General features: G+C 35.3%; 1 protein-coding gene across 1 annotated transcript in view; it reads left to right on the plus strand.

Moving 5' to 3' along the window:
- Positions 1 to 13,333, plus strand: part of KCNMB2 (potassium calcium-activated channel subfamily M regulatory beta subunit 2) — a 302,321-nt gene that overhangs the window by 263,674 nt on the left and 25,314 nt on the right. Inside the window, exon 2 of the mRNA XM_003256483.3 lies at positions 2,143 to 2,265. Coding sequence (XP_003256531.1) covers positions 2,210 to 2,265 — 56 coding nt within the window. The 5' untranslated portion in view covers positions 2,143 to 2,209. The remainder of the gene's footprint in view (positions 1 to 2,142; positions 2,266 to 13,333) is intronic.

The following is a 13,333-nucleotide window of genomic DNA, read 5'->3' on the forward strand; positions in this document are numbered from 1 at the left end:
TACACAGTCTCTGTTCCTCACAGCTCTGATGCTGACCCAAGGGTTATAGAAGGAGATCAATTCCCAGACCTAATCCCAGAAAGTAAATACACAACGACATAGTATATGCTTAGATCCATTCTTCAATTTATTGAATCACAAAATATTGGCGCTGAGAGGAATCTTAGAAGCTAACAGTTTCAAACTCTTCACGGTACAGAGTAAGCCCTAGAGATGTTAAGTGACTTTCTCAAGGTCACACAGCTAGTTAGTGACAAAACTGAGCCTATAACCAATCACTTATTATGAGTGCACGCTCTGATCCCTTGCTACCCGGTGTTGTCTGAAGACCAGCAATATCAGCATTGCTTGAGAGCTCGTTAGAAAGGCAGGCTCTCAGGCTCCACCCAAGACCCTCTAAAGCAGAATTTGAATTGTAACAAATCTTTTTTTTTTTTTGAAACAGGGTGTCACTGTGTCATCCAGGCTGGAGTGGTGCAGTGACACAACCACGGCTCACTGCAGCCTGGAACTCCCAGGCTAAAGCTATTCTCCCACCTTAGTCTCCCAAGTAGCTGGTACTACAGGCACACACTACCACACGTGGCTAATATTTTTATTTTTAATTTTATGTAGAGATGGGATCTTGCTATGTTGCCAGGTCTGGTCTCAAATTCCTGGACTCTAGCGATCCTCCCTACTAAGCCTCTCAAATTGCTTGGATTATAGGCATAAGCCACCACAACTGGCCAAAATCTTTAGGTCATTCATATGCACATTACAGAGCTGAAGCCAAACCAGGCACATTGGCACGCACCTGTAGTCCCAACTACTAGGGAAGCTGAGGAGGTAGGATTTCTTGAACCCAGGAGTTTGAGGCTGCAGTGAGCTATGACTGTGCATGTGAATAGCCACTGCATTCCCGCCTGGGAAATGTAGCAAGTTCTCATCTCTAAAGAATATATTTCTAATTTAAACACTAAAAGAATGGAAAGCAAGTAGATACTGGTTTGAAGCATGGGTCTACCTCTTCTAAATGTAAGCAAAAATCTAAACCTTCTGAAAGCATCATTTAGAACCCGGAAATAATACCACTACCCACCTTGCGGAGTTTTCATTGTATAAGCATAACATAGATATATGCATGTGTATTTCATGAAATACATATGTGCATAAATAATACATTCAAAGTGTGTGGTATATAGTAGATAATATGGTATATAGTAGCTAATGTTATTTCCCGTCTCATGCTTATCATTAATATTGTGCTTAACCAAACTGAAAGCCACTAATGACTATGCATCCATGAAGGAATCACCAGTCTTCCTTCCTTTGTTCTAATGTGTTAAATATCATTTTAACTTGTATATATGATTAAGACTTCTTTATTTAATGTTCCTAACTCCCAAGAAAATTATTATTATGTGGAAAACAATAATAGCTAACTACTTTTGGTGCTGTGCTTAGACAGGAAAGAACTTCTCCCAAAGCCAAGTCATAATAATAATAATAATAATAATAATAATAATAATAATAAACGCACAACGTCCTTAAAATATCTTGACTCTAGAGCCTATAAACCTGGCTTCTCCAGAAGCCAGTGAGTATCAGCTGCCACTGATGCTGTAATTTTCTTAGGCAGAGACTCAACTGCCATGGGCAGATGCCACAACATTGGCAAAACTGGGGCACAGTTAAAGATGACGTTTCATCACCAACATGTCACACTTGTCAGCATTTTAGAAAAAAAAACAGATTGAAGAGGAAAGAAGAAGTTGAGTTTTAGTATCCAAATCTGAACTAAAATTTTGGAAAAATACAGCACAGTACAGAGTACGAAACCACACCAAAGTGATATTTTGAAGGAGATATTTTGGGGAAAATGGGATTTTAACATCAATTAGAAAACCATGTTTTCCTAGGGCAGTAATTCTCAATCCCGGCAGTGTGTTACAATCAGCTAAGGAAGCTTTAAAAAGACTGAATGCAAATTTCTGAGAGAGGACCAGGCTCTAGTGTTTTCTTAAAAATTCCCAGTCAATTTTAATATGTAGCCGGGATTGAAAACCACTGCCCCTATGGCACCAAAACCCTGTTGTTATTTAAGAATCAATCCACTGAGAGCTATTTGTTGCTGTTAACTTCAGTGTGTACCTCTTCTAGGTCTTTTTGCCATTCCTCCAGGACATCCACCGTAAGGAAAGGAGACCCTGGACCAACATTCTCTAAGATGTTTATATGGACCAGTGGCCGGACCTCTTCATCTTATAGACATGATGAAAAAAGGTAAATGCACTGGGATTCTGGGCACTTTTCAGAAGCATTTAACCTGACTCTCCAAAGAGGATACTGACAGGAAAGTAGTAGACAACTGAGCCTTATGCTTTGCAATGTGGAGACGGACTCTACACTACAGGAATAGGGTTTCAGACACTTTGGCCTTCCTTCTCCTTGCACTTTACATGTTCGCTTTCAGCACATAGCTTTGCAAAAGTTGTTCCCTGTCAGAAATTCCCACGTCACAAGCTCTTTGCTTAGCTAACTCCAGCTCTGCCTTCAGATATCCAATGAGAACCACCACTCCCATCATCCTCTTTAACCAAACAGTGTTGTTGAATTTCCAGCACCTAGCACTGTACCTGGCACATGGCACTCAATATGTCCTGAGCACCAAATATATTAATAATAATTTATTAACTGAATTAATTTTATTAATTAATAATACAAATTAAATAATAAAAATATAATATAATTAATAAAATAAACACTGAGAACCACTGGCATTTCAGTTTCTTCTTCTGAAGTGATGAAAACTGCATTTCTGGGCACTGGACATATGGCGGGGAAGGAAAACAGAAACTATGAGAGGAGGAAAAGAGGACAGACAAATCCATTGAGCCCTCAAAATCCTTGGACGAATAGCCTGGGGGTAAGGGAAAAATGAGGGAATAAGAAGAAAGATAAAGGGCAAAGGCAGCTTTAATGAAAGACAAGATGACCTTTGTGCAACTCAATCCAGTCCTCTCACTTGGGTTTAGGGAGTAAATGTATTCATAAAATTCTCTAGTCATTTTTAAATATTTAGTCTTCCTCTTTCTCATTGACCTTGCACCATTATCTGGGTTAAGTGAAGCTAAATTTTAAGTATAATTGCCTTTACCAGCATATTGCAACGTAAGCAAGTTGCGCATCAGGGAGAACCTGATAGAAGTCAGGATTGATTTGGTTGAAGGAAATTTGTGAAAAAATAATAATAAAATAAAAATTAAAAACTACAATTCATAAATGGTGCTGGGCACAAGGAGAAGAACCTGAAGGAGGTTTGCTTGAATACTGTTTTCAGAGCTGATACTTTTATTTTCCTTCTAAAACCTGAATTGCCTCACATATAAAAATTCTTTTAAAAATTTCAAAAGCAAAGTTGTTCTTCACAGTAATTATATATTACAGCAAAAATTGGGAAGCAACTTGAAAATTCACAATAGAAAATGTGCTAAATAAATCACTGAATGTAATATACCAGTTAGCACTTTAAAATGCTTTGACACAATATTAACTGAAAAAAGCAAGTTGAAAATTTGCATACAAACTATGATTGCAGCCACAAAAAAATACACATTTTTGTGTATATAGGCAAAAGTCTGGAAGAAATAGCATGGTTTTTACTGCTCTACTTTCCAAATGCTTTGTAATATATTGTTACCTTAATTATGGAAAAAAATAATTAGATGATATTTAAGTAAAATTATAGCCCAGGAGGCAACTAGTGTTGCCTTGTCAGCATTTAAAAAACAAGTCCCAGTGCTCATCATGACACCAAGCAGATTAACTGAAAATTTACTTTACTTGATCATCTCTAGGTTTTCACTGCTTTTTCTCAAGGCTTAATCAAATTATTTTTCATTTGCTTTCAAGTTGAATCATCTTTCAGCAAGATATTTTCTGTAACACTATAAAATCTCATATGTCATTTCAAATTCTGTATTTGAAAGTGCAGAAAGACAGAGGTTTGGTCCTGCAACTTTCATGCCAGGACCAAATCCAAGAGTTCTGTTGCCCTACAGGAATATTGTAACTGTCAACAGCCACCTGTCCTGAAATTCTGAAGGCTTTATTAGAGCAAGTGAAGTGTAATATATTTCTTTCACCTTCTATTTACTCTCAGCAAATAATTTAATACATTTTGCTACTTTTTATGAACAAAGGAATTAACATTTAAGAAGCAATTGCTGTGTACTGCAGGTTTTAATTGTGTTCTTTTAAGATAGAGATTATTATGCTGGCTTCACAGATGAGGAAACTGCGGCTTTTTAAATAACTGAGAGATTTTCAGTAACTTCCAAAGGCCCAAAACTAGCCAGTGATGGAATCAGGATTTGAACCCAAGCTGATGCTCTCTCCCTGTACCCCAGTACCTGCCCAGGCTCTTGTCAAACTTGAAATATTTGGAGTGATAGTGAACAGCCAAGCCCACAAGGGGAAAAGTATGTTAAAAATAGAGTTGGATATTGCATATCAAAGAAGATAATACATATGTGACTGACATATTGGTAATATTTGTGGAGTTTGAAAGGGGTGAACAATTAGCTTAGTATTCTGCATCAGTAAGATTCTATGAAACTGAAATTATTGTTTTAATTTTTTATTTTTAAAGTATGATTTCAGGACTATGGGATTTATAATAATTAAAATATTGACTATGAAGAAATCATTTTTCAGCAAGCTTTATTTATGGGATGGGGATGCAAAAGCTTATTAAATAAGTCTGCATGGCCAAAAACTACAAGCAATAGAATCTGCCATTAAGCTGGTATCCTTAGTTTAATGTTGGAAGTTCATTTGTCTGTGCTTTTTTCTTGACCACATCTTCGTCTTTGCTGCTTAATTCACAAACTCTTGGAAGATACGACTCGTATTTTAAACTGACTTTGAGCAGTATCTGTGGCTCTGTTTAAGGTGCTCTTGGTGGCAGTAAACATGGTGATAATGAAGATGATGGCTGATAATTAATCTATATAATTAAGGTCCTCCAGTTAATTATTTGGAAATAAATTAACTAGACTGTCTGACAGCACTGCCTCAAATTGCTGGTAATTCAGTTTCTTCTTGTTCTGCAAACCTGGCCTCTGTGTGTGCTTGCTTTCTCCAGCTGTGTTCCCACAGCAATCCCAGAAGCCAGACCGTATAAAATCCTCAGCTGCTCTCCACACCTCCTCTTCCTGCGAACAGGGCCAAATGTGTCAGGACATTGGATTCCCCGGGATTCCTCAAATGGTAGACTATCAGGAAACCAGCTTAAGGGCAGGCAGAGCAACTTCAGTGGAAGGAAAAGTTCAATGAAAATTCTGAAACCAAATGTTTTCTTGCTCAGAAGAAATGGAAGTCAGTTTTACTTCTTTTTTTCCTTATTTTAATTCCAAGTCAGATCTTTTTCTGATCATCTTCTATATGCAAAACATAAGGTCCTATCTTCATCTTCCATTCTGCAACCCAGCAATATGGAGAAATGTTTTTTTCTTCTCTGAACAAACTTCTTTATTAGTTGAACTATCTTTCGCTCTGTCTCCCGGGCTGGAGTGCAGTGGCGCTATCTGGGCTCACTAAAAGCTCCGCCTCCCGGGTACACGCCATTCTCCTTTCTCGGCCTCCCGAGTAGCTGGGACTACAGGCGCCCACCATCACGCCTGGCTAATTTTTTTTTTTAGTAGAGACGGGGTTTCACCATGTAAGCCAGGATGGTCTCGATCTCCTGACCTCGTGATCCGCCCGCCTCGGCCTCCCAAAGTGCTGGGATTACAGGCGTGAGTCACCGCGCCTGGCCTGATCCCTAAATTTCAAGCAGCAAAAACCCCGAATAATTAATTTAGAAATTAAAGAAGAGAGAGGTTTTCAAGCTAAGGGCGTTACAGACTGTTTATCAAATATTCTTTAAATTGTTTTTATTAAATATTGAAGTGATACAAATGAATATTTATTACATACATTAATATACAAAGAATATTATAAACATCCAAGTACCCATCATTCAGCTTAGAAAACAAAACAATCAGAATTTTTGAAGCCCTTGAGGATGATTTCCTAATACTATTCTACTCCCCATCCCAGCCCCCAACCCAGAGATAATCAATATCCTGAATTTGGGGTATATCGTTCCCTGATTTTTTTTCATGAGTTTATCGCATTTGGATCTTTAAACAATATATTGTTTCCATCTGAATGTTTGGAGACTTCATATAAATGGAATCATGCCATATTTGTTCTGTAACTTGCTTTTTTCACCGAACGTTATGTTGCTATGATTTACCAATGCTGGCGTGAGTCGCTGTAGTTCATTTTATCTGCTATGTAGTATCCTACTACATGAACATACTACCATTTATTCACCCAGTCTACTGCTGAGCGACATTTGCATTATTTCCAGTTCTTTTGTCATTGCCAACAATGCTGCTATTCTTGTACATGTCTCTTTGTGCACATGTATGAACATTTCTTAAGATTTATACCTAACATGGGAATGGTTGGTTCAAAAATATACACAGCTTTAATTTTACCAAGTAATGCCATGGTTTTCCAAAGAAGCCATACATGTGATTCCCATTGCTCAACAGCCTTGTTCAGAGTTTTCAGATTTCTAATTTTCATTAATCAAGAGGGTATTGTTATTTTAATTTTCATTTCTCAGATTAGTAATGAGATTGAGTCTATTTCCTTAGTCCTTTTTTCTGAGTTGACTGTTTAAATATTTGGCCCAATTAGGTCAAATACTTGACTGTTTAAATAATTTGCAATTATTTCATTAGATTTATATTTAAGTAACATTTTGCAGCAATTATAATCATACCTCTTATCATTTTCTACTGGATTGTTTGTCTTCTACTTGACTTGTAGGAATTCTTTATAAAAGTCCATATTAATTATTTATCTGCTATATGTATGCAAATAGCTTTTCCCAGTTTGTGGTTTGGCTTTTCACTTTATCATGTCTTTTGATAAATATATTAATATGTTCTTAATTTTAATATATTCTAAATTAACAATTTTGGGAACATTTTGAAATCCCATCCTACTCCAGATTCAAATAGACATCCTCCTGCACAGTTTTCTAAATTTTATGTAGCATTATCTTTCACAATTATTTAATCATCTGGAACTGATACCCAATATCCAGTTTTTATATGGATAACCAATTGCCCCAGCATCATTTATTGGAGAGTTTTTCCTTTCCCCATTGATCTAAAAATCACTTGTCATATATTACATTTCCATATGTACATGGATATGTTTTTGAATCTCTATTCTGTTCTAGCAGCCAGTTTTGTCTACCTCAGACAAACACCACACATCAGTTTACAAATTTTAGCATTATGCCTGTAATACATCTTGATATTTGATAGGACCAGTCACCCTTCTTGTTATTTTGTAGTCAGAAGTGTATTTACTATTCTTAGCCACTTGCACTTCCAAGTAAGTTTTAAAATTAGGTTGGCAAGTCACACCTATCGCACTTCCCAGAAAAAAACTCTTGGGATTTTTATTAGAATTTTATAAAATGTATTAATTAATTTATAATAAATTTACATCTTTATGTCACCAAGTCTTTCTCTGAATGAATACAATTAACCTCTACATTGGTTTGTCTTCCCTAGTATCTCCTAATAAAGTTTTGCATTTAAAAAAACTTGTACATCATTTATTAGATTTATTCCTAAGTACTATCTTTGTATTGAAATGGCATTGAATTTATTGAATAACTGAATTGTTTTAAATATTGAGTCTCCACATCCCAGAATATAATTCCTTATTTATTCATGAATTATATATTTCATCCAGTATCATTTTGCAATTATTTCATTAGATTTATATTTAAGCAACATTTTGTGGCAATTATAATCATACCTCTTATGTTACATATGTGTTTTTACTGCTGATGTATAGAAATACTACTGCTTTTGTAGTTACTGATTTTTTTCTATCAATCAAACATACTTGTAGAACTCAGTATGTTTTTAAATAGTTGCTGATAGATTTGTTTTGATTTCCCTATTTGTATTTTCCACAAATAATAATGTTTCTTTGTTTCCAATCTTTATGGTTTTTTCTCATGTGTTACACTCTTACTCTATTGGCAGGAACTTTTAGGATAATATTGTAGAGTAAATCAATTATGATTACTAATATATTTGGGCTGCCTTTTTCAAACTCAAGTTACTTTTTAACTCATCATTTGTTGGTGTAATTTTGGTCTGTTTAATTCAGCCAAACTAATTAAGTCTTTAAAATTGTATTTTACTTTCTGCCATTTGGAAATTTGGATATTTCGTTTATGTTTTTAGATAATTACATTTTCATATGTGTGCATGAATTGACCAATGTGAAGATAATTAATGCTTTCATTATCCTGCCAAAAAACAAAGAAACTTAAACGACCCTACTCTCATAACTTCACTACTTTGTTGTTGTTGTTGTTGCTGTTGTTGTTGTTGTTGCTTTAATGTTAGACTCAGGAGGTACATGTGCAAGATTTGTTACATGGGCATACTGAGTAATACTGAAGTTTGGGCCTCTATTGAACCCATCATCCAAATAGTGAACCTAGTACCCAATAGGTAGTTTTTCAACTCTTTTTTCCCTCCCTCCCTGCCCACTTTTGGAGTCTCCAGTGTCTATTGTTTCCAGTTTTATGTCCACATGTACCCATTGTTCAACTCCCACGTGTAAGTGAGAACATGCAGTATTTGGTTTTCAGTTTCTGCATTAATTCACTTAGGATAATAGCCTCCAGCTGCAAATGACATGGTTTCATTCTTTTTTATGGCTGTGCAATATTTGATGGTGTGTATGTACCACATTTGATGAACACTTAGGTTGATTCTATGACTTTACTATTATGAATAGTGCTTTGATAAACATATGAGTGCAGATATTTCTTGAGAGAATGATTTCTTTTCCTTTGGGTAGATACCCACTCCAGTAATGGTATCAATTATGGCTGCTGGGTCAAATGGTAGTTCCATTTTTAGTAATTTGAGAAATCTCCACACTGCTTTTCACAGAGGTTGAACTAAGTTACATTTCCACCAACAGTGCCTAAGTGTTCCCTTTTCCTCTCAGCCTCACCAACATCTGTTATTTTTGGCTTTTTAATAATAGCCACCCTGCATGGTCTCATTGTGGTCTTAATTTGCATTTCTCTAATGAGTAGTAATGTTGAGTATTTTTTCATGTTTATTGGCTTGCATATATGTGTCTTTTTTTGAGAAGTGTCTGTTCACATCCTTTGTCCACTTTTCAATGGGTTATTTGTTTTCTTCTTGTTGATTTTTTTAACTTCCTGATAGATTCTGGATATTAGTCCTTTGTCAGATGCAGAGCTTGCAAATATTTTCTCCCATTCTGTAGGTAGCCGTTACTCTGTTAATTATTTATTTTGCTGTGCAGAACCTCTTTAGTTTAATTAAGTCCCATTTGTCAATTTTTGGTTTTGTTCCATTTGCTTTTGAGTGCTCTCTTTTTTTTTATAATGTTTAAATTACACTATTTTTGCTAATATATAAAAAGGCAATTGACTATTGCATATCACTTTGGTTTCAGCAACTATACTAGTTTTTGTTTGTTTTTTGTTTTGTTTTGTTTTTTGCAAAAGGGTCTTGCTCTGTCACACTGGCTGGAGTACAGTAGCACAATCATGATTCACTGCAGCCTTGAAATCCTGGGCTCAAACAATCCTCCCACCTCGGCCCCCCAAGCAGCTGAAACTACAGGCATGCACCACTAGGCCTGGCTAATTTTCTTTTTAGAGATGGTGCCTTGCTGTGGTCTTGAACTCCTGAGTTCAAGTGATCCTTCTCCCACCGCAGCCTCTCAAAATGTAGAGATTACAGGTGCAAGCCACCTCACCCAGCCTAAATTTTCCTATTAATAATTTATATATAGATTATTTTGTATTTTCTTCATAATTACATCATTGGTGAATAAGTTTTTATTTCTTCTTTACAGTAAATATACTATTCATTCATATGTTATACTGCTAGTAAATCAGTAAATCATGAATAAAACAGGTAATAATGAACATCTTTACTTTTGTTTCTGCCCATAAAATGGGTTCTGTCAACATTTCACCGTTAAGTATCAAGTTTACTATAGGCATTTCTTCTATACCATTTATCATATTAAGGATGTTCCTATCTATTTTTAATTTGATAGGAGTTTTTATCATGAAAGAATGTTAAATTTTGTCAAATATGTTTCTCTACATTTATTACATTATTATATGATTATAACCCTTTAATATATTATTTATGTAATAGATTACATTACTACTCAAATAATAACCCATATTATAAGTTCCTGGGATAACCACAGCTTGATCATGATATATTTTCATTTTTATATATTGCTAGTTTAACTTGTTTTTAAAATTTCACGTTTATGTTTGTGAAAGATACTGACCTATAATTTTTGTGTGTATTGTTCTGATTTGGTTTTAGTATCAAAGTTTACTAACTTCATTAATAGGTTGGGTAGCATTTCATCTTTTTCTATATTCTGGAATGATTTGTATACTATAAGTAGAGTTCAGCTATAAATCATCAGAGACTACTGTTTCCATTATGGTGATATTTTTAACTGACGATTCAAATTTTTAATGATTTATAACTATTTGAGTTTTCTATTTATTTCTGAATCAGTTTCAGTAAGTTATATTCTTGAAAAACTTTGCTATATATTTCAGGAAGTTATGTACTTCAGAGTTTTCAAATGTCTCATTATATAGTTATTTTCAATATTTTCTTTCCAATCCATACCTTATCTGTAGTTACAGTTTTTAATTCCTGATACTTATTTGGCCCTTTTCTACTTTTTCCTTGATCAATTTTTTCAGTTTTTCATTAGTCTTTTCAAAAGAAATTAACCTTTGAACTCATTAGTCCTTTAATATAGTTCATCTATTTCATTTATTTCTGCTCAAGTTTATTATTTCCTTCCTTATACTTTCTTTTAGTATATTCTGTTAATCTTTTCCTAACTTACTAATTTGGATGCCTAGTGCATTAATCTTCAGGCCTTCTTCTTATCTAATATAAGTATTTAAAACTATATATTTCTATCCTTAGAAATATATAGTTTTGCTTTAGCTGCATCCCACTAGTTGCTCTATAGTGTTTTTCACATCATTTAATTCTGATTTTTTATTTTTGTTGGACTTTATTCTATGACCCATGAGTTCTTTGTACTATAGTTTTACTTTCTTCTGTAGATGTCATTCTAGTTATTTTTTGTTATTTATTTCTAGCATTATTGCATTAGAGCCAAATAATGTGGTCAATAAAAAGGTCAGTACTTCTCAAAGTCTCTCTAGGCTATAACACCCTCACTTATCTGGATGATTCACATAATTTTCTGTTTCTTTCTATATCTTGGATTAAAGCTTTTCATAAAATTTAATATGCTAATTGGTCCAACAAAAATAAATATGAATTAAAATATTAAGATATCATTGGGAGAGTGTGTTATCTAATAAGCTAAAGGCAGGACTAAAAAGAATAATTCCAACCTTTGTTTCCATAATTTTATTCTCACTTTTAGTGTCTTACCCCATAAGACCTGGGTCACAGTGTTACAAGACTTCCTGGGAAGTCCCATGAATTAACGTTGGCAATAATAACGTTAAGCTCATGGACAAAATCCTTCATGTTAATGACATATACATACATAAATGAAGTGTGACTGTCATTTCTCCCCAAACTCAGAAACACATTGCTCCTGATGAAATGTACACATTAAAAGACCAAAAAAAAAATAATTAAACTAATCAAATTGTACCATAAAATATATACCTACCAGCTCAAGGAAAAATCTATAAAATCTGAAACTAATTGAAGATGAGGATATACATAAAAGAAGTACATCTCAGAAATGGAGGCTGTGGTGGACAGAAGGCAGAACAATGGCTGTGTTCATCAATGCCATGCTTTCTCTGCCATATGAAATAACAGGTGTGTTCTCGTGAGGCAGAGATGTATAGCAGCTCTGCTCACTGAAGCTCTGAAGGCACTCAGCAATCGGTTGCCTCATAGGTTCACCTTCATAAGATCTAACAGAAGGGCATGTTTCCCTAAGTCTGGGAACTAGAGGGTTCAGTCCCTGGAGAGTTTGATTTTTTTCTGGAAAGAATACTAACTTTGTTGGTGGTAGAGTCCAATGGACACTGATGGGAAGACAGAAACTGGAGGTCTGTTCTAGCCACGGTTCCCTGATTTATCTAGTTTTAATAGACCATTCAGCCTCCCTATAACTGGCTATCTCACAACCTATGCGTGTTGTAGCCAGTCTAATCCAAATAAAAGGAACATATTTTGTGAGCCTAATAAATGCAAGAGACTGAACTTACAAAGATGTGGTCTGTCTTTAACTCTTTAACAGCTCAGTATTCGCTGGGCCAGAGAGGCACAAACATAAATATTCAGCACATGTAAGTTCCGGAAGAGCTCTCAGCCAAGTAATTTCAGATATATTTAATTCTTCATTTCTAATTCATGCTTTCTCTACTTCTCTTCCCTGCATCCACCAGGTGCCCCATCACGTATCTGATAGTTTCAGGATTCTGCAGAATTCTCTTCTTTCCATGTTTTAGTGGCCACGCTGTCTTTTGTTTCTCTGACTACCTAGAGAATCTCATTAAAACCCATGGTGTTGCTAGTTCTAGACACAAATGATGCCCAGATCTAAATCTATTTGTTTGTTTGTTTGTTTGTTTGTTTGTTCTTAAGTTCTGGGGTACATGTGCAGGATGTGCAGGTTTGTTACATAGGTAAACATGTGCCATGATGGTTTGCTGCACCTATCAACCCAACGCCTAGGTATTAAGCCCAGCATGCATTAGCTGTTCTCCCTAATGTTCTTCCACTCCCACTCTCCCCCAACATGCCCCAGTAAGTGTTGCTCCACTCCCTGTGTCCACGTGTTCTCATTGCTCAGCTCCCACTTATAAGTGAGAACATGCAGTGTTTGGTTTTCTGTTTCTGCATTAGTTTGCTGAGGATAACGGCTTCCAGCTTCATCTAAGTAAATCTAAATCTTAATCTCCTCCACCACTTCTCTTTTTTTAAACCCCTCTTTATCTAATACCTGAAACACTGGGAGAGTTTAAGAATCAGTCCCTTTGTCTCCATATGTAAGCATTTCTAAACAACCAACCACACTAACACGAGTGATCTTTCTAAAGCACGTATCTAATCATTGTACTTGCTTAATTCTTTTATTGCCTCCTCTAACTTCAAAAGACATATAAGATCCTTTTTCTCTGGTCCCTGCCTATCTAACCAGCTCACTGTCTGCCATTCCCCGCCCACAA

The sequence above is a fragment of the Nomascus leucogenys genome, chromosome 11 (genome assembly GCF_006542625.1).
Source record: "Nomascus leucogenys isolate Asia chromosome 11, Asia_NLE_v1, whole genome shotgun sequence".
Lineage (NCBI taxonomy): Eukaryota > Metazoa > Chordata > Mammalia > Primates > Hylobatidae > Nomascus > Nomascus leucogenys.